Here is a 20,395-nt window from a genome sequence, read left to right on the forward strand (position 1 = left end):
TATTGCTCTTGCAAAGATATCGGGGGTTATTCATCGCTTGTTGTCAACGACCACCTCGGGATAGCGTCCACGCTAGTGGCAGGAACGGAAGGTCTAGGCGAGTTGTACCCCACAGCGACACTCATCAGATCTCGGCCTCCGCTAATGCTTTTACGTTCTCAACTTCGCGCCTTTTGATCACAAAGATTCCATCCTCAGAGCGCTGCCTATGGCCAAGGCAACAAAATCTAGTGGAGTCCTAGCATTGCGCGGCAATCGTCATCGATTGGCGGTTAGAGCATCATCCGTAGTCTCGCTTTCGATCTTCACCTTCCCGCCGGTACCGGGGTCTTAAATACTAACCTTCTACAAGGCTATGAGTTGAAGGTCGCCCTGCTTTTCCCGATCGATATTTCATATTAAGCGATATGCGAAGGACTGAGCCCAGCGAAGCCGAGGACCCAGAGTTGGATTTCTAGTTCAGCGCCTCGACTGCCTCTCCATCGCCGTGGCCTCCTTTCTTTTCGACAGATGCCTCAAGGAGCACAAACGATGCCGCTGTATCTAATCTTCCGTCTCTCTACCTCCGAGCCGACTAATTGATACTGGTACTGAAAATGCATCGACGTTTTGCGTCGTCTATGCTCGGTCTCCACTCACGGGTCCGGATTCCTTGCATGATGCGGCAGCTCGCTTGATTGGTATATTTTCCATACTGCAAGCATTCCCATCGTGTCACGCAAGAGACTCCAGTCAGGGGTATCACGGCTTGGGTATGTGCACCAGAGATACATATACTCGTGATTCATTCATGATTTGCCTAGGGTATAACGAAGATCTCGCCTGAGACATTGTTCTCAACGAGCAGAAGGAAGCCTACACATCACGCATAGGCTAAACCCCCGCCATACGGAAACAGAGACATACAATGATAAGGAAAGAAAGAGACAGGAGAGCCATAGATATCCAGAGCCACTGCCGCCACAACAAGCCTTAAGATCCAGCCGACTGGGCAGCTTGCCAATGGGAGTTAATGAACTTGATTCCCTCCGCGATAAACGGGTTCCAGTCCTCATGCAGGGGATAATCGAATCCGTGTCCCACCTTCTTCTTCAACTCCGGCTTCCCGTCTTTATCCTTGGCCCTGATCTCCGTAACTGTCTTCAGCACGATCTTGGGATCCTTCGCGTTCTTGATATAGTGCTTCGGGAACAGCTCGCAGCACAGGTCGACGAGTGCTTGGCTGTTCTTCTCAATCGGGCAGTTGGGGTCGTCGTGGCCGTGGTAGAGGAACATGGGCGGAAAGTTCTTCGGCGGGTCCTTTTTCTCCTTCAGCATGTTGATGATATCTGGCGTCTGTGTGCCGCCGCGTTGGAGGCACTCTCGCCAGGCAGGCGGAGACGTCGACGTGGTGAACGCGGCAAGCATCCCATTGGGGGGAGCGCGTCCTGTGCAAGTCGGGAGCTGTCCGACGGCTTCAAGTTTTTGGACTGCGTCCATGAGTTCCTTCGCTCGCTTGTTGACCTCTTCTTTCTTAACTGGATGACCCATGTAGACCAGTTCGTCGGGAGCCAATTTCAACACTTCGCCCACCTGACTCGCACGATAACTTTCCTCGTCGAACCCCGGGGCGTCGCACGGGAAGACCCGCTCATAGTAGGCAAGCATGCCGTACTGGAGGTACAGCGCGAGAATCGAGAGCTTGTCACTATGCCTGAGCCAGGACGCCACCGCGCAATACACGCCCGCGCTCTCACCCGAGATGAGCGACTGCTCTCTGTCCAGTTCAACCTTCCCAACTTCCTGGAAGAATTCCGTCAGATAGGGGCAGTTCAGGTAGAAGTCCCAGAACTGGTCGATGTCTTGCAGGATGGCGGCGCCGTTGGCTTCGGGCATGAGGCGGTAGTTAGGGCAGAGGAGGATGATGTTGTTGGCGCGCGCGTGCCGCAGGATGTGCTCGGCGAACCAGGGCTCGAAGAGGCAGTCGCCGGTCGTCTAGACGGTACAGTTAGCGGAGGGATGGATGAAGGGGATAATGAACGGATGACGCACGCAACCTCCACCGTGGAACTTTACGTGCGAGCCAATTCGCCTCGTCCGATCGAGATTGTGGGGTATAAGGATACCCAGCTCCAGAACCTGCTTATCCCAAGTATCCGTATATGCGAAGGGGATCCTGTACGCAGTAAACCCCTGTTGGTGGAACCAGCTCTTGCCCTGCTCCTGGAGCCAGAAACCCTTCCAGATTGCATTCTTCGAGAACCGTCCGTATACGCCTTTCGGACGGCCCGAGAGTTCGTAGAAGTGCTCCTCCTTGTTGAGCTCCTTGCCCAGCCAGTTGATCTTTGGGGAGAGGTCCTCCTCCCAGCGGTGTTGGCGGATTGGGTTGGCTTTCTCCCAGATCTTCACAAGCGCCGCTTTGTCCCAGTCCCAACTCTTTTTGGGTTTGCTTTTGTCGAAGGCCTCGTTGAGCGCTTTCAGCTCGGCAGCGAGTTTCTGGATCTGATTTGGAGATAGCGAGCTCATTGCTTTGGTTTGGCAGTCGGGCTAGGAGAAATGCAGTTGGAGGTTTCGCATTTGGATAATAATAATAATAATAATAGGGCTTTTGCAGAAGAATTGGTTCTCGACGTTCTGTGAGGGGAGGATGATAAAAGGAGGACGCTTTCTCGACGAGGAGGTGCATTTTGTACCTCTGCAAGAGTCATTGAGTACATGCATGGCTCATGGCGTCCGCGACCTGCGTCAGACAGACTCCAACACGCGGCTCGGGCCGTGCGAGGGTTGGGCCTCGAGGACCCAACTGCGCGAACTATGACGGCCTGGCCTAAGAGTCAGCGGCGGGTAAGGTCAGTGCGTGCGCGGCAGAGCACACGCCTCCATTGCAGCAACGAACCCACCATCGTGAGTCTTAACTTTAGAGTCAGTGATCGAACGATCGGAGACTCAGAGTCGTGGGATCTCGTCACGATGGGAAAATGAGGCCATATTCGCGGGGATGCATGCTCTTCATCTGGTCTAGGACTAATCAGCTCCGTCGGGGTACTCTTCTGGGTATCTACAGCTCTACATGAATGAGGCAAGCTTCCGCCGGCGCACACGACCTGCCAGCCGTATGCGGTTCCTTTCTAAACTTCTGCATGCGCGTACCTAGCTCTTGCGGTAGGCAATTCTCCAGATCTAAGGGCTCGCCGTACAAGTAAGCAAAATTGGTTCGTCCATTGTACGCACTCGCGAAGGCCTCCAGGGTAGCTGTTGCGCACATCGGGTATGCGGTAGAGTAGAGCATATCATTACTTAGCGCTTAAGAGGTAGATTTAAGCCATAGTACCTTAGATGCGTAATTATTCTCGCCTTATAGTGGTTGTATGTTGGTTTAAGTAGCTGTTTGTATTACTCACACACTAATGCATACAAACAGACCACAACATCCCAAAAACCTGGCACCACCGCCAGCTCAGCATAGTGCAAAGAAAGACAATACCAGTATCCGCTCCACTGGCTTTTAGCCCAAGGGAACTCAGTCCCTCTTTCATACCTCGGTAATCTTAGCTAGCATTTCCTTCAGCCAAGGCTCCTTGTTCTCATCGAGATCGTAGTCGAAAGCATGACCCGGCTCACGCGGCTCGCCGTTCGCATCGTAATGGCCCACGAGCTTCTCAATCCATTTGAAATGGACTTTACCCTCGACCGCCGAGCCGTGCAAGCGCTCCCACTGTTCGACGAACCTCTTGGAGACGTCCAGGGGCACATTCGGATCCTGCTTCGTATGGTAGATGAAGACTTCCGGGTGGCGGACCTGCTCAGTGGAGCCACCTTTCAATAAATGGCGAAAGCCCTTGCGGGCTTGGAGCAGAGCACGGAACGCTGTTTGCCTCACTCTTTCATTTTATAAGCATCAACGCGAACTTCATCTCTAAGCCAAATCCAGACACATTCACAGTTTTCGACGCGCGAGGTGTGGGACTCAATGATAGATTGCTATCTTCCGAGGTCCGGGGCACATGCCGTGCAAAAGAAGAGTCCTTCCAGTCTTCTGTGAGAGCAACATGTGGAACCAGATAGGCTCCAGTGACTCCTCCTGGAGTAATGAAAGTATTTCCCCAGGGGAGAATAAGACAGTCGCATTGGAAAAGAGAGTGGTAGTTCCCCGCCCTAGACGGGGAAATCCGACAGAGAGAGAGAGAGAGCGAGCTCCGGGCCGTCAGGTAGTGATGCCCTTCAGAAGCTTGTTCATTGCCGTCGTCATTCTGTCGATGAAGTCCACCTTTCCTAGCTCGAGCCCATAATCGAAGGCATGGGCTACCTCCTCACTATATCCATCCGTGCCCTTCTCTCCAAGCTTTGCCACACGTTCGTAGTCGATTTTGATATCCTCTTTCCAGATTTTCGACATGGCGGTCAGAGTGTCCACAAAAGCGTCCGTATCCGCAATGGGAACGTTCGTGTCTTTGGTCCCGTGGATGATGTAAATGGGAGGGAATTGCGCCGGCTTAGCTTCTATTTTGCGCATGTGCTCCAGGCGCTCAGGCGTATCCATGATGCCTTTGCCGTCCTGGAAGACCGACTTCCACAGTTGCAGGAGGGAGAGACCCATTGCGGCGGCCATGCCAGACGGAGGCGTTGCGTCGCTGCGTGAGGCATTCCGCCCTGCCTTTCTCATCTCGTCCGACTTCTTGATCATGGCGTCGACCAGAGGTCTGAGCCGTTCCTCAGTGATGGTGTGTTCCATGTAAGTCGCACCTCCTGCCGGCATATCCCGCCTATAGTGATTGAGCATGGGATACTGGAGGTAGATCGCAGTGATAGACAGTTTGGCGCTTTGGGTGAGCCATGTGTAAACAGCGAGCAGTCCGCCGGCGCTCTCACCAGAGATGATCAGGTTTTGCAAAACCACGAGGGCCGCGCCCAAACGAACACCCTCGAGGCAGCTTTTGACCCACTTCATGAAGAGATCGTTTAGGTAGAAGTCCCACCAGTCGTCGATGTCGTCGAGGATGTCTTGGCCACGGTCCTCTGGCATGAGGCGGTGCAGGGGGAACAAGATGATCGTGTTGCTATCGATGGCCCACTTGCGCTTGTAGTCCGGGAACCAGGGGGCAAACAAGTTACCAGTAGTCTGTGAGGATGTGAGTGTGTGGCTACAGTCAACGAGAAGAGGAGCACTTACGAGACCGCCTCCATGAAGAATAGTGTGGAAGTGAACCATCTTACTGGCGTCTAGTTTTGTGGGGACGAGCATCTTGACCTTGAGCTGATGGCGATCCCACTTGTCCGCTTCGCCATAGACGGTCTCAAACTCATAGAAACCCGCGAACCAGTTGTCGACATTGCGTTTGTTGTGGAGGGATTTCTTGTCCAGGAAGTGCGCCTCTCGGAGAAAGTTGAGGTATGGCTCGAATTCGTCCGTGCAGGCTTTGATGGCATCCTCGAGCTTGTTGAGCGCTTCCTTCGTCATGTCCTTGCGCAGCGAGTATTTGCGCTTGCTCGGATCTTGAACCATTGTGGCTGTTGTTCAATGGGGTAGATGTTGAAAGATAGAAATATGAGTTGTGGGAACAAGAATAGTGGGGATAAGAATAAAACAGTCCAGATAAGTATACTTTTCAAAGAAAGATGGAGGCTTCTCAACGAACGCGACCCTTCTCTTCTTTATATCTCCACTAGACTCATACGCTCGCCGAGTCACCACCCAGCGAGCCGTCCTCCCATGGCAATCGGTCATACCAAGAAAGCCCAGAGCCATGAAAGCACAGATGATATTGGGCATTACTGGGACTCATACTCTCATCACCAACGAGTCACCACCCAGCGGGCCGTCCTCCCATGGCAATTGCTCATACCAAGAAGGCCTAAAGCAATGTAAGCACAGATGATATTGGGCGTTCTTGGGACTCACCTGCCCACCGAGTCACCGTCAGTGAGTCGACTTCTCTTAGACGACTATGCGTATCTGATCGGGGCCGGAGGAACCACAGCGATGATGACAGCAACCCGTGGCAACCGCTCATCCAAAAAAAATCCAAGGACCATAAATGCACAGATAACATTAGCTATTACTCGAACTCACTCTCACCAATTCACCATCCAGTGCATCGACTTCCCCTCATCGTCTACGAGCACCTCGTCGGTTGGGGCCAGAGGAACCACAGCACGGCAACGATGACGGCAACCCATAGCAATTGCTCATACCGTGAAAGCCTAGCGCGATAAAAGCACAGATGAAGTTGGGCGTCACTAGGACTCATAAGCGCTTGGAAGGTCGCACGCACCGTCGGTGCATCGCAGCGCACCCACCATGAGCGCATCCGACAGCGGACATAGCGCGCGCAGCCGCGCACCACAGTCATGGCTGCATGGACCAGGCGGGATCAGCCGCCCCGCATAAAACGTAAAACGCACGACGAGCGATGAGTGTAGAGTTTCAGAATGAGTTGCGCTGCTATGGCGCGATGGGTATGACTAAAAGGGATGTTGTTTTGACGTGGGATAGAGAGAGGAGAGGGGTAAGATAAAGCGGATGTTACTTGGACTTGGACTTGCTAAACCGTGTGAGACTCGCGAAACATGTACAGTATTCCACCATATAAGCCCATTCATTATCAATCGCAATGTGAAAGCCGACTCCTACGGCATGCCGCCGACCACGATCCTCCTTCCGTCCTCCAGGCAGTGGCAGGGGCAGTGCGAAACAGGACAGGTGTGGCAGCATCAAGCGGATGATAAGGAGAAAATAGGGGTAGATTACTATATCACAGAAGTGTTCGATGGAGCGTCGCTAGATATCGCTTAGCGGGGAGTGAGGCCGGACTTGGGGCCGCTGCCGGGACTCTTCTTCGCAGACTGAGGCTTGTTAGCACCACCGCCGTTAGCCTTCTCCGACTTCGACCATACTTTTGCATTGAATCGATCCTCGATCTTCTTGATTGCCGCAGCCAGCTTCGCATGCTTCGTCAAGAACTCGTCGAACTGCTCGGCGTGCGGAAGGGTACCGCGCTGGCGTTGGTTGGCGATGTTGTTGACGAGGCAGTCAAAGATCGGATCGTTCTCTGGGTATGCATGCTCATCGATCAGAGCCATCAGCTCCTGTGACGGCATGTGATCGCGGATTTTGTCGCAGTACTGGCGCGTGAAGTGACCGACGTAGATATTGTTTAAGCCCATTACACGGGCCGCCTGGGTGATGCGGAGGTTCTTCAGGTCTTCATGCTCCGGCGCAAGGTGGACGCTGAAGACCCGGCCGCAGTGCGTATGCATAAGCATCCAATCGATATGCTGCTTGGCAGAATCTGCATCCATAGAGCCCGCGGGGAAGCGCATGCTCATCGCATTCGGATTCTCGGTGAAGAACTGGAATGCTTTCTCTGAGCACTGCATCAGCATGTACTTCGGCATGATGCCCAAGGTCTCATTGCCGAGGAGGACGGAGACGGTTGGTCCAGCGCCGAAAAGCTCACGCTCCTCACGCGACATCTTCCGGATATCTTTGTTTGGGTTGATCGAGGGAACTGCATCGGACTTCGTGGTACGCTTCGGCGTGAACCACTTGCCAACAGGTTTGGCCGCGGCCTTGGGATCCGGCTTCTTTCCATACTTGGTCATATCAAGACCCATTCTCAGCTTTGGGGCCGGCGGAACCGGTGCGGCCTTCTTGATTGTCTCGGGTGTCACGAAGACCGGGTCACCATCGCGGGGGGTGGGAAAAGAGCCGGGAGTAGAGGGGATCAGGGAAGGAAACGGCTCTGGAGTCGGCTTCTCGAGGGAGCCAGCAATAGGAGCCTCGGGCGTAGACTTCGGTGTTACCATCTCAGGAGTGACGGTAGCGGGAGTCTCCGTGGCGGCCTTCGGCGGGGTGGCCGGGGTTGGGACGTCGTCTGAAATAGCCTCAGAGCTGGTCGACTGTGGCTCCGTATGCTCCGTGTTTGGAATTGACGGCTGCTCAACCTCATGTGTGTCCTCTGACTTCTGAACTTCATGTTTGTCCTCTGTCTTCTCAACTTCACGGGTGTCCTCCGTCTTCTCGGCCATGTTTGCCTCCAGCTCTCGAACACGAACGCTTTTCTCTTCCAGCTCAGTCTCGAGCTGGTTGATGCGACGATCCTTCTCGTCGACCTCAGCCACCAGCTCCTGCATGTACAGCTGGTTCTTGTGGCCATGGGTCTTTGTCTCGTCCAGGAGCTTGTCCTTCTCCTCAACGACACCCTCCAAGTCTTCGATGCGATGGATTTTCGCCTCCACAATGTCTTCGAGTTCTTGAATACGCCCAGTCTTCTGTGTCATCTCACCCTCCAGCTCTTGGATGCGGATGTCTTTCTGGTCGGGCTGACCGAACTCGGACAACATGTCCTCGTCCTCGTCATCCGCCCAGTCGAACACGGGCTTGTGCGGAATGCGAGCGGCATTAGGCGGCATTGGGTTGCTGTTCGCATTGGTGGGGCTAGCAACATCCGAGGCCTTGTCCGAGGTACGCTTAAAGACGTTCATTGGGGTATCCTGCTTCGGCGATGGCGGGGAAATAGGGTCGGCGGGGTGATGGTCGACGGCCGGTCCATCCTCCACCTTCTTGCGCTTCTCGGCCCAAAAGTTGGCGGATTCCGCCGCCTTATTAGCCGGTGTCGCAGACATGGTCGTGTGCGAACTAGCCGAGCTGGATCCGCTTCGCGAGCTCGAACTCGGTGATGTTGAAGCAGATTCCCGTCGGGACGGTTGCGCCTGGTCCGCCGGTCGCGGCGAGAGTTTGCTGTCCGAGAACGCAGACGAGCTGTGCCTGTTCTCTCGAGCGGACGTTTTGGGGATGGTGTTGGATTGAGCCCCGTGTGAGGATGGGAGGACAAAATGAGCGGAGAGGCGAGGATGTTTAAATACTGGTGCGCGTGTCATGGCGGGGTGAAGGCCGCACCGAGCGGTATCTTCACTACCTGTGTGCGAAATACGGGCTGCAAGCGAAGGGGCGGGTCAAGATATGAAGTGAAGGCGGCGAGGCTGTTGGATGAAGAGAGAAGGCGCGGGCCTCTGCGCTGATAGTGTGTCGAGTGAAAGCGGGTTGATGGTCTGGAGCGCGAGAGTAGACTCCGCGGAGCAATATTCTGTGTGTGAATGGCTCGGAAGTTCACAATGCCTTGTTGTTGGAAGAAAGGAAGGTGCGGTGTAGCCGCGCCAAGCCGGATGCCGCTTGATGAGGGAAACAAGGCAAACATTGTTTAGAGGTGAAGAAGCTTCTCGCAGAATGGAAGCCGCTCTCTGGTGAAAAGCTCCCTTAATTAGAGTAGACGCCCATGGATTGCAGAACCGCCAATCGGAGCCATATTGAGGAGCGTCCGCGAGGCTCTCGGCGAAGCTAGTGGCCATGCTCTGGGTAGAGGAGTGCAGGTGGAAGGGACGGCTGACCCCGGCGCGATGCAGGACGAAATGGGGCTTCGGCAGAGTAAAACCCTTGCCACTGCGAAAGCCTCTGATACTTTGTATCAGCATCGGGCACGGAATATCGGTACGTGCGTTGTAATTGCCGTCCTTCGCTGTCTGATGGCATTGTGAGGTCTGAGGCGGAAAAGTGGGTCCGGCGTAGTGTTTCTCCGGCCCCGGACAACAACCTCAGCTTCTCCGTGACACACCAATGCGACACCCAACAGCTCTGCGGACCCTCACACACTCCTTCCTCTCGCCGTCGTGTCCGATGCGCGCCACCAGGAAGCTTCGGCCGTGCCACAGGTCTCTATGTCATGTCGTTCCTTCTGGGGATTCGCCGTCGCATGACCGCTCACTGCCCATCGTGGGCAACCCGTCGGCCTCTCTGTTTGCTGTATGATCTTGATGCTAATGGTCTCTGCTTATTGGAATCCCGATTTGGCCCTAGAATCGTCATCGTCGACTAGCTGCCGTTGCATATCCAAGGTCAGTCCTGGGTCGCCGTCGGGTCCAATTAGGGAGAACGGCATACGGCCCTACGAACATTGCGTTCAAAGGCAGCTATATAGGATACCTACTTTATGCAGGTGTCCATATACGCCTGATCTGGGCCTAGTCCGACATGCGACTGCTGCCCTGCCCACCAAAAGACAGCTTATTTGCTATCTCTGTGGCTTCTTGTGCAGGTTGCGCTTGCGCCGTCCTTCAGTGCTCCTACTTTTACCTCCACACAACCTTCCCCCCGGTAATCCTGACCATGGAACTTGCTCTCCTACCGCTGTTTGGGACGAGGAGTACGGTAGGCGCTGGCAGCACCAGGCACAGTAGAAAACATCGCCCTGTCGCCTCGTCTCTCCGTTTCTCTTCTCTCACACTTCATCCCACTACTCGCAACATCGTCCCTCTGCACACGTCCTTGCATCTTCGAGCAAGGTGCTAGGTATGTACATCACCTCCTCGCGCTTTGCACCGCTATCGTCTCCGCTCGGTGCTCCATGTCCTGGATTGCTAATCCCAGCCGACAGGATTGCTTGTCCCAGCTCAGCCGTATACTACCCGAGTCACTCCACGCTACGGCTCTCTCCGTCCGTCCCCATGCTGCTTACGGTCATGCGTCTTGCGACCTTAGCAGCCGCGACCTTGGGCATCTTACCGACCCTCGCAACGGTCCCCGGTGCACCTAAGTCTCTGGGACCATGCACACGAGACCTCGACGGCGACTCCACCTGCTTTGACCCCAAGCGCGAGTTTCTGTTCGATGATGTGGACAGCCTGTCTTCCACCCGGGACAGGCGCGACTGGCACATAGGCTGCGCCGCTAGTGGCACATGCTCCTACTACCAGGATGACACGGACGAGCATGAGAACCTGCACCACCGCCGGCATTGGGAGGAGACGGCTGATACTGATGATGACTTCCCCCACAAACGCAACCACCTCTCCGCGACCCGCTGCAAACCTAGAGTCCATATCGTCCAGTACTTTGATGGCGCGAATTGGATCGACTTCTTCACATGCCCGCAGGACCATCGATGCGTCGACATCGCCAGGCAAGGAATTTGCAAGCATGGACTCACTAGAATTGTCCCAACCTTTCCAGCGGTCGGTGGCAACGCTTCTTCAAGGCCACGGAGCGAGCGCGAACTCGTGCCTTTACCTACGCGATGCGACCCCGTTACCTTCAACAAGGTGCAGTACTCTGATGGTATCGCATGGCACGACTTCCATCCTTGCGGGCCTGGTCGTTCATGCAAAACGATTGATGAAAAAGCTGGTTGCACCAAGGGCGGCTACGACCACATCTTCCCGGAGGCTTATGGTCCTGCTCTTGATGACGCTCCACCAGTGCCTGCGCAGACAACAAACGATGAGCCGGTCTCCACGCCGCCGACCAATAACAAGATCGTCTCCGAAGAGAACAAGATCGTCTCCGAAGAGAACAAGATCGTCTCTGAAGAGAACAAGATCGTCTCCGAAGAGACCAAGACTCGCTGCGATCCGAACGACAAGCCGGGACGTCGCGTCGAGCAACTTGTCAATGGAGAGTGGGTCCCTTTCTACAGCTGTCGCCTCGCCTGTGAGGAATTTCCAGACTTTGCTGCCTGCCGCGAGCGCACGGGCAAGTACCTAGTCCCGCATCCGCCCCCTCCCCGGAGGTCGCTCGCGGCTCGTGCTCCAATTTCAAGCCATGGCGTCTCGTCACAGTGCAGTCCTGACAATCCGGAAGAATTCCACGTATTCCAGGATGGGAAATTCTTGCTTTACGGCAATTGCCCAGAGGATAGCCTATGCCGGGAAGTTGACGGATGGGCTAAATGCGATACTAACAGTGGTCAATGGTTCCCTGAGCGTCCCTTGTCCTTGCTGCGGCAGGATTCTCCCGCACCTGATTTCCACACCATGGATACCCGGTGCAACCCTCGCAATCCAAGCGAGGTTCAACGCTTCAACGGCCAGACTTGGGAGCACCATTACACCTGCACATTCCGAGGGAGTTGCGTGGATGTCGATGGCCATGGAGCGTGCCGCCTCAAGAACAACATGCACGAGGTGCCGGCCGCGAACCAGAGCTCCGTGGAAATTGGCGAGCCATCCAACCCTCTTCGCGTCGGGACAAAGTGCAACAAGCGGAACGAGACTGAGGTTCTCGCATGGAACGGTACCGCCTGGGCGTCTGATGGTGTCTGTCTCCCTCCCTACGTGTGCTATGATTTCTCCGGTACGGCCGACTTTGCCATTTGCGCCAAATCGGGACTTGGAAAAGATCAGATATGGCTGCCGTGGCCATCTCTCACCGCGCCGACAGGCCCGACCACTCGTTGCAAGAATGAGAAGGTATTGCAGCAATTCAATGGCAAGAAGTGGGTACCGTACCGGCAGTGCAAAGCTGGCTTCCATTGCTCGAAGCTCTCGGATGCACCTCACAACGGGGGGTGCGTTGCTTCTAGTATCGATGACGTCAAGCGACACTTGGATTTGTCGCGACGAAATCTCGTCGCGACAAGCACCGCCGACCTTTACGAGCCTTTTGGATTCGAACGCAACCTGCTCAAGCGCGATGATTCCGGCCTTGTCGACGACGGCAGGGCAATCGTAACGCAAGGCGACAATCTGAGTCAGGACGGTCAAGCCCTCAACGACAATAGCAATGCCCTGAACAACATCTTAAACGGCTACCAGTCTGAGAACGAGGCCGAGTCTGCTTCGAAGATTCGACGTCGTGGAGAAGACAGTCTCATCGACGACAGTGACCGCATGCGTTCCCAGGGCCGGGAGCTCGTGCGTGAGGGCAACCGTCTCATCAAGCATGGCCAGAGGTTGCTCGATGCCATCTACGGGGACAATTCCGACGATATTATCGAATCCATTCCTTATTCGCGCCTCGCCACGCCAGAGGAGTCCTCGGCGCGTCAGCAAGGTACCGAAGCCGGCCCCGAGTATGATATCGATGAATGCCTGGACTGCATTTGTGACGTCCCGTACCAGGAGGACTGCGTGAAAACGTGCGAGGCCCAGTGCGGGCTCGAATTGGATGAGTCCGATCACGATTCAGACAATACTCAAAGCGATTGCCACTGTGAGTACGTCTGTGACTGCGACGAAGGCGACGCAACTTGTTGGAAGAATTGCGCCGAATGCAGGCTCCCGCACCGTGCCGACGCTGCCAATGACGTTGCCAAACGTAACAACGACTGCGAGTACATGTGCAACTGCGAGCTGCTCGATGTACATTGTCACGGCCAATGCGCTGCATGCAAGGCCGCAGAGGAGGATGCCGCCTAATGCCGAGATGCTACCAGGAATGAGCGAGCTTGGTACCATACGGTCTGGGGACTTTCTCCCCCATAGGTTGTGGGAGTACATAGCACGTCTCTGGGTTTCTCTGGGCAGCTACCACTTTGGTTTTTGCCGTTTTATGTTGCTTTGTTGGGTATGGGTTTACGATGTTGCTCATGATGAGGCGGATAGTCGGTTTTGCATTGGTTAGTGTTTCATAGTGTCAATGTCTGTATGTGTGCTTTCTGTTCTGCCTCATCTTCCCTTGCTTCGTCCCTCGGGTGTTCTATTTCTGTCACCCCTTCTCTTTCTCTGCGACTAACGCGCCAGGTCGTGTCTATTCATCTCAATCAACGCCGCCCAGATCGAGCCCCTAGCCTTCTAGGCGCCATAGTCAGGATTCTTCTCTACAATTTGCATAAACCTGTCAAACGCCTTCTCATCTTTCCTGCCCGTGTGCCCCCTTCTATACGTCTCCTCAGCATTGTCCTCCCCCAAAATTCCATATTTGTCATCGATGTACCCGTATATCAGTCCCCTCCCCTTCCCTTCTTTCATGCCTACTTTTGCTGGGCTCACGACATCGAATTCACGCAGCGCGCTGAACGGGTGATCCGCGACCACAAGACAATCGAAGAAGTTGGCCTATGACATGCTGGAATCGGGCCCATAAATGGCGAAGCACTTCTCTAGCCGCACGCTTCGCAGTGTTTCGGCATGCGAGTTTAGAAGCGTGAGGAAGGGGGGGCAGATGAAGACGTAGGAAAGCGAGATGTGTTGGAGACGAGGCATTTGGCCCGCATGAAAGGGCAGCGCTGTGAGCCTAATTTCGTTTATGCCCGCCGGACCTTCGTCAGTGAAGCACCCCGTGAGGTGTGTCGCGCCGCCAAGATGGTTGAAAAACAAGCGCCCTAGTGCCCCGACGAAGTCCTGATACCCCTCATTCGTGCTCATGCACCACCCCGCGCCATTCTCTCCACCTCTCAAACTCAGTTCGAACCTCTCTAGTCCGCCCAGGAAACCGCGCCATCCCGGAGTGATCCAAGCCATGCTTTCCTTCGCGACTATGTTGCGCAAGCTCAGCCCTTTCACGACTCCGGGCCCGTTGCTGGAGATGGCAGCGTACGTGTTGCGCATGAGTGCGCGCCAGCCGGCGCGTTGCTCGCGCTCTTCAATCTGCGCAGGCTCTTCGGGCGCCTCGGCGTGGTAGAAGCCGTTTGTGATGGCTTCGTCTCCGAAGGGGAATTCGACGCTTAGGCGCTCTAGCTTGGGGAAGCGGGGTAGATTGGATAGTGTGTCTTCTACAACGCTGGGGAAGTCTGAGGGTGCGGGGAGGTAGGCTTTGTTTTCGGAGCCTTGGTCGCTGCATGGCAGACGTAGCGTCAGAGAAATATGGTACAAGAGCGCGGGAAGGAGATAGTATGGGGTGTCCTTACGAGTCCTGCGAATGGCCCATAGAAGCGTTATCGTCTGGTGGGAGGGGGGTGATGCCGAGGTAGGATATTTCGCGGACGACGTTGGCGTAGGGCCCTTGGGAAAGCAGTTTGATCGACTCTCCGCTCTTTTCATCGTTGCGTAGAATGAGGGTTTGGAAGAGGAGGGGTGCGCATAGGGTGCGGAAGAGTCTGGATGCGAAGCTTAAGTGGAGGAGGCCGACGTTGATGAGCGGAGCTGCGTTTTGCGGCTCTTCTTCATTGTTGTCTGATGCTGGCTGTGGAGGAGGGTCAGCGAAGAGGAGTTCGATGATGGTGAGTTTCAGCTCGTTTGAGAGGGTGGGAAGCAGGTTTTCTGGGGCAACAGCGCTTCGCTGTCGAGAATCGATATATTGCTGACATCCTTCAAGGCATGGGACGATTTATATACGAAGAGTGGAGTAATGCTAAGCTTCACAGACGCGCCGTGCTTCCTTAGTCTAGGCGGCGAATGGACTCGGCTAACTGCATTCGGTCTAGCGCGAGGGCATTCGACTCAGCCTCGTCCAAGGCAACAATGTGGTTTTATGCTGGCAATCTTCCACATCGAATGGAAAATGATTTCTGCCTCCTACTCCACTCTTCTTGAGACGTTCGATATGATGGACAAGCAGCCGTGTCGGCATGACGTCCTCCAACTAGATTGCTCGCCCTTCGCTGAGCTCGCGGGTTTCGATAGACCGGATGCAAGGAAGAGACTTGCTGCTACGACGAAATCAGGGCGAATGCTGCAGAAGTCGGGATCTGCGGAACTGGAGAAGGGGGCGAAGGTTGAGAGCCAGACGTTCCCGGGCCCGTTGGTGCTACCGCATGACGATCTGAACTATGATCCTGATGGGCCGGCCCAGAGCTTTAAGAGCTGGTTGAACGAGAAGCATAGGAATAGGGTTACACCGGGGAGGAAGACGTTGTATGTGGCGGCTGTGCCGGAGGTTGATGAGAGCGTGGGGTTCATGAGGGGGTGGACTAGGGTGAGGGTTGATGGTGCTGGAGGCGCACCAAGCAACGGTCTGGGAAAGAGGAAGATGGTGGACGGCGAAGAGAACGAGAGAAAGAGAGCTATTGCTGAAGATGAAGAGATGCAGTCGCCGGATGTGCATGATGTGGTAGGCTACCTACAGGCTTTCTATCACGGCATGCACGTCAAGCAGTTCCCGCAGCGCCTGCGCTGGGTGCCGTGGAAAGAGAAGGGCAGAGCAGCCACGAAGATGAATGATATACCAAGATACGTCGCCCTCCAATACGGAGACCGCGCAACACGTATCCGCGCGCGCCCCAGCCCCGACGGCGTCTTCACCGCGCAGCTCAACCTAAACGATATCCTCGACGCGGCTATCGCTATGCTCCCCGCCGATGCGTATTCGATCCTCCTCCTCGTGGACCACGACATCTACGAGAGCGAAGAGGACGACTTCTGTTGCGGCCGAGCTTACGGCGGCTCCAGGATTGCGGTTGTGCAGAGTGCGAGGTATACTCCGGAACTCGATGAGAGGGACGGAATTGAGTACGCGCATGCGTGGCCGATGAGCCATTGTAAAGCCTACGCCGACGCGCTTTGTGGGGTTGAAGACGTTGTTCCTCGGCCTGCGACTGTTTCGCAAATCCGGCTTTCCAAGACTGGACCGATGCGCGCCGCTATCACTGCTACTTCTGCGCTCTCTTCTCCTCCAACGACGGTTGAGGACTTGCGCGCGCTATGGCTCTCCCGGATTGCGCGAACGGCGTCCCATGAGCTTGGCCACTGTCTCGGTATGGGGCATTGTGTGTACTATGCGTGTAATATGCAATCGACAGGGGGATTGAGGGAGGATGCGCGACAGCCGCCGTATTTGTGTCCGGTTTGTGAGGCGAAGGTGGGATGGGCGGTGGCGTGCGAGCTGCAGCGAGGTGGGGAGGAGGACAGAAAGAATTGGGTGATGGAGAGGGGTAAGGCGTTGGGGGAGTGGTGTAAGAAGTGGCATGGTGTGGGGATGTGGGAGGGTTTGCGAGCCTGGTTGGAAGCGAGGGATAAGTTGGTGGGAATTAAGGCATTGAAGTGGTAGGATTGGAGGACGGAACGGCATCTCATTGTTTATACTATTAGCAACCCAGGGCCCTCCCAAGGGCGCAGGTAGGCTTCATTTAATCCCGACGTCTTTCAGCGGCCTTGAACGCTCATCTATCCGTCATGACTTCTACACCTCTTCATCCTTTACCTCCACCACCTCACTAAACAGCCTCCTTTTCGCCTTCTCCTGCTCCTCCATCCTCACCACAGCTATTCTGAGCATCCTATTCTCCGCCCTCCCTAAAAACTCCCGTATCCTCTTCCTTACCCCCTCCTCCCCACCCTCCCTCGCCCTCGCCCTCGCCCTCGCCATCCCCCCGGCCAACCCCAAAAGCATAGGATCATCCTCCCCAACACAACTCTTCACCAACTCCGTAACCTGCCACCCCTCCAAGCATCCTCCTATCGCATCCCCCACGAACCTAGAAACCAGATGCATAACATAAAGACCCATCTCCAGCTTCCGCGCCAGGTGCCTCAGCGCGACCTCCGCGAAGAAAGACGGCGCGAAGAAAGACGGCACCTGCAGCGGGACCGGCGCCGGCGAGCACAGCGCAGCGAGCCAGTGCGCGAGAGCGCGGAGCGCGGCTTCGTGGACTGAAAGCTGCGCTTTACTTAGCCCGCTGCGGACGAAGAACGCGATGGATTGCGCACGCGGATTCGTCTTCGCGAGATGCAGGAGGATGGGCTGGGAGACGGCCATGAGCGCGTACTTCGGGACGTCGATGACGGGGTGGGAGATGATGTGTTTTGTGGCCGGGTCGCGGGAGGTTAGGCATAGGGTTATGGTGTCGCCGCGTAGGAGGGAGAGCCGGGAGGGGAGCGGCCACGTCTGGACGTCTGCCGGGAGGGTCTGGAGTTGTTGGAGGAGGAGGCGGATATCCGCTTTGTTGAAGGGCTTGATTGCGGTAGGTGGGGATGTGGAGGGGATGGTTCGCGTGGGTTTTGAGGGGGCTCTCTTTTTGTGGGGAGCCATGATTGGTTGTGACGGCTGTGGGAGAGGGGATTGAGTGTAGAGTGTGTATTGGTGGGGCTTGTGGGTAAAGTGTTGTGTTATTTTTAGCTTTTATTTTATAGGCGCGCAAGTATATTTGTGGTAATGGTGAAAGCTTATGTCACGTGACTGTTTAATTCACGCCAAGTGGGAAAGTACAAAGGGGCGCCAAAGGCAAGATGCTTTGTTTTCTAACATTCAAATGAGTAAGGCGTTGGGGAGCGGCATTTAAGCAACACTCGTGCTATGTGAGGGATAGGGTACCGTACCGCGCAATAGGGGTTCTGTGAAGCTATTTCTTGATAATATTGCCCAGAGAGTTGACTGAGCTATTTCCTACGGTTGATACGATTCTTGAGTAGTTTTAGGGTAGAAATATATCAAAGCTTGATTAATTTTAGTGTTAAAGCTCTAGTAGCCTATTAACGTCTGCTTAAGCTCTGTTAGCCTATTAACGTCTATTTAAGCTTTAATAAAGCTTAACACTCTGCTAGAAGTAACGTATTTTAACTCTCTAAGAGGGAAAGTAGAGTAGCGTATAAAACTTAGTGTTCTACTACTCTTAGCGGTGCTTAGATATGTAGTGTGCGCTATACATTAATACTATACAGCTGCACGCAGCAGAATAATAATTAGCTTATTAACACCCTTATATAGGCATACTGCCACGCCGCACAGTAGCAGCGCGTTAATGCGGTGTACAGCGTTGTAGTGTAGTCACCTGTTATCACTAATAGAAGGAAAAAGGGGGGGGAGGGGTGGCTCCTTCCTTGTAGGTGCTTCTGCAGCATATGTTGCGCTTTAACGTCTGTTAGAAGCATTTTGAGCATCAAAATACGTTGACGACGATATCGTGAAGCAGGCGCCTCCTATATAATATAATCTTGCAGAATGAAATAGTTTCTACATGATGAGGACGGCATTTTCACCCCCTGGGGAAACGCGGTATGGTAGTTTCCATTAGATTGATGTCGCTTTTATTATTACCGGTTTTGAATGAGAGAATAGTTGTCATCTTGGATAGGTACTTGGGTGGGCTTGCTTTCTAGAGTCGCTTAGCCAATTGAACGAGTATCTAACACTAAGCCGACCTGAAAGTACGGGCAATTCGCCTCAGTGACGCAGACGGTGATCTTACCCGCCCTCGGCAGAAGAAACAGGGGTACACCCTACTACGTAACCACTTTAACACAAGAGTTACAATGTTTATAATGCATACACGCGCCCATCACCTAGACCCCCATATCAGTCTTACCCCTCCCACGCCCCTTAGTCCCTGAAAGCCTCTAGCAAAACTCCAGCGCACTGCTTCGCATCCCTTTCGAGCCCTTCATATACCTCTAGAAGTCTCGGCGCAAACAACACATGATACATCGCATCCCGTGCCGACGGAGTCGCATATTTGTGCGAGAAGTCGTTCCTCCGACCTTTATACTCCCTCTTCAAGAGATGCAGCGAGATGAAGGGGAACTCGAACTTCCAAGCCTCGGAAGGCCAAAGTGGTGGCGCGCGATCCCCGCTCAGGGTTTCCTGGGGCTCGAGGAGATCGTGCAGGTTCTGCGTTATGGAGATGTGGTTGATGGCTATGCGGTCTTGCGCGGCGCGTATGGGTTCGGCGTTGTCTCGTTCGGGACTCCTCTCCGGAAGAGATGGTGAGGAATCAGGTTTGACGGTCGAGTATGATGTCTTGAGTGTCCGCAATGAGGAGCCATGCTCGCGTAGAAGAGGCAGACTAGTTCGTAGGCAGTCCAAGGTCCAGAGTAAGTGCCGGAAAATACTGACAGTGCTGGTCCGCGTGAGCTGCGCCCCACGTATAGTCGTATTCTGAGACCCGCCTTGAATTGGAGGGTGCGGAATGGTTAAGTCCGTATGTGACGAGAGTAGGGTAGGAGTATCTTCTGAACTTGTCAGATTGGGTGCAGGAGACATTAAGGATTGAATAGAGGTCGGTCGCGGTAGGATTGCAATCCTCGACTTCGTGGATGACGACTCCTTGACCTGCAGTTTAACTTCCATGATCGAGCTTAAGTCTTCCTCAGGCTCCTCATAATGAGAACCATCCTCGCAGGTTCGGTCGATAAGCCCCTTCATTATGCATAAGGCCTTGTGGCTGTTGAGCTTATCCTCCGCCTCTGCCAATTCCTTCCTTAGCCGTCGTACGAACGTTTCCTTCTCCCGGAGAGTATATAGTAGCCCAGAGGAATGGGGATTCCGCGGGTTCGGCGTCCGAGGTATATGGACAAGCAAGTCTCCTCGCGTGTTTGGAGTGGGAGAAGAGGGCTTGAGTTCGTCTTCGGTCTCTAGATGTGTCTTCTTGAGAAGCGATAGTAGTAACGCGGTTTTTGGAGATATTGAGGACATCTCATTAGATAGGAGTAATGCGTTGTTGGTCTGGAGCAGTAGTGGCTTTGATTGAAGTTGGACTCGCCGCGGCGGCCGGGTGGGAAGATTTAGCGCTCTCGAGGAATGGAGTTTGTTTCACCTCAAAAGCCTTGCTACCAGGATGCACTTGCTGCCATTTCCAGTTACTTCGAGTGGCGATACTGCGTCGTGTTCACACTGTACTTGTCAGTTACTTGGGCTACTGCGAAAGCGACTCAAGACACTCACAAAGGACGCGAGCCTTGAAACCTTCCCGTTTTTCCAATGCCTATCCTTAGCTATTCAACAGAACCTAGTCTCAGTCCTATGCTTCCTGAATAGTGTCCATTCTTTTCTCGA

At 54.4% G+C, this 20,395-nt stretch overlaps 8 protein-coding genes across 8 annotated transcripts; 2 read left to right on the forward strand and 6 right to left on the reverse strand.

Annotated features, from left to right (window-relative positions):
* Nucleotides 1-972: 972 nt before the first annotated feature.
* Nucleotides 973-2,505, reverse strand: BU26DRAFT_595215 (uncharacterized protein; the record flags this gene model as incomplete). The annotated part of the gene is made up of 2 exons (XM_033834929.1): nucleotides 973-1,974; nucleotides 2,032-2,505. The coding sequence occupies 2 exons, from the start codon at nucleotides 2,503-2,505 to the stop codon at nucleotides 973-975; spliced, it is 1,476 nt and encodes a 491-aa protein (XP_033684369.1).
* Nucleotides 2,506-3,511: 1,006 nt separating this feature from the next.
* Nucleotides 3,512-5,482, reverse strand: BU26DRAFT_595216 (uncharacterized protein; the record flags this gene model as incomplete). Its single annotated transcript, XM_033834930.1, has 3 exons — nucleotides 3,512-3,858; nucleotides 4,294-5,098; nucleotides 5,150-5,482. The coding sequence occupies 3 exons, from the start codon at nucleotides 5,480-5,482 to the stop codon at nucleotides 3,512-3,514; spliced, it is 1,485 nt and encodes a 494-aa protein (XP_033684370.1).
* Nucleotides 5,483-6,768: 1,286 nt separating this feature from the next.
* Nucleotides 6,769-8,604, reverse strand: BU26DRAFT_565018 (uncharacterized protein; the record flags this gene model as incomplete). Its single annotated transcript, XM_033833338.1, has 1 exon — nucleotides 6,769-8,604. The coding sequence occupies one exon, from the start codon at nucleotides 8,602-8,604 to the stop codon at nucleotides 6,769-6,771; it is 1,836 nt and encodes a 611-aa protein (XP_033684371.1).
* A 1,722-nt stretch (nucleotides 8,605-10,326) lies between these two features.
* Nucleotides 10,327-13,172, forward strand: BU26DRAFT_595217 (uncharacterized protein; the record flags this gene model as incomplete). Its single annotated transcript, XM_033834931.1, has 1 exon — nucleotides 10,327-13,172. The coding sequence occupies one exon, from the start codon at nucleotides 10,327-10,329 to the stop codon at nucleotides 13,165-13,167; it is 2,841 nt and encodes a 946-aa protein (XP_033684372.1). The 3' UTR covers nucleotides 13,168-13,172.
* Nucleotides 13,173-13,637: 465 nt separating this feature from the next.
* BU26DRAFT_551121 (uncharacterized protein) lies at nucleotides 13,638-14,846 on the reverse strand. The gene is made up of 2 exons (XM_033832083.1): nucleotides 14,598-14,846; nucleotides 13,638-14,524 (listed from the first exon to the last, which is right to left on the reverse strand). Exons 1-2 carry the CDS (start codon nucleotides 14,615-14,617, stop codon nucleotides 13,807-13,809), a joined length of 738 nt encoding a protein of 245 aa, XP_033684373.1. The 5' UTR covers nucleotides 14,618-14,846; the 3' UTR covers nucleotides 13,638-13,806.
* BU26DRAFT_540644 (uncharacterized protein) lies at nucleotides 14,742-16,785 on the forward strand (the record flags this gene model as incomplete). The annotated part of the gene is made up of 2 exons (XM_033831559.1): nucleotides 14,742-14,909; nucleotides 15,248-16,785. The coding sequence occupies 2 exons, from the start codon at nucleotides 14,742-14,744 to the stop codon at nucleotides 16,673-16,675; spliced, it is 1,596 nt and encodes a 531-aa protein (XP_033684374.1). The 3' UTR covers nucleotides 16,676-16,785.
* A 22-nt stretch (nucleotides 16,786-16,807) lies between these two features.
* BU26DRAFT_565022 (uncharacterized protein) lies at nucleotides 16,808-17,656 on the reverse strand (the record flags this gene model as incomplete). The annotated part of the gene is made up of 1 exon (XM_033833339.1): nucleotides 16,808-17,656. The coding sequence occupies one exon, from the start codon at nucleotides 17,654-17,656 to the stop codon at nucleotides 16,808-16,810; it is 849 nt and encodes a 282-aa protein (XP_033684375.1).
* Nucleotides 17,657-18,943: 1,287 nt separating this feature from the next.
* Nucleotides 18,944-20,035, reverse strand: BU26DRAFT_565023 (uncharacterized protein; the record flags this gene model as incomplete). The annotated part of the gene is made up of 1 exon (XM_033833340.1): nucleotides 18,944-20,035. One exon carries the CDS (start codon nucleotides 20,033-20,035, stop codon nucleotides 18,944-18,946), a length of 1,092 nt encoding a protein of 363 aa, XP_033684376.1.
* Between the last annotated feature and the right edge of the window lie 360 nt (nucleotides 20,036-20,395).

This window comes from Trematosphaeria pertusa (assembly GCF_010094035.1).
Source record: "Trematosphaeria pertusa strain CBS 122368 unplaced genomic scaffold BU26scaffold_7, whole genome shotgun sequence".
NCBI classification, from domain to species: domain Eukaryota; kingdom Fungi; phylum Ascomycota; class Dothideomycetes; order Pleosporales; family Trematosphaeriaceae; genus Trematosphaeria; species Trematosphaeria pertusa.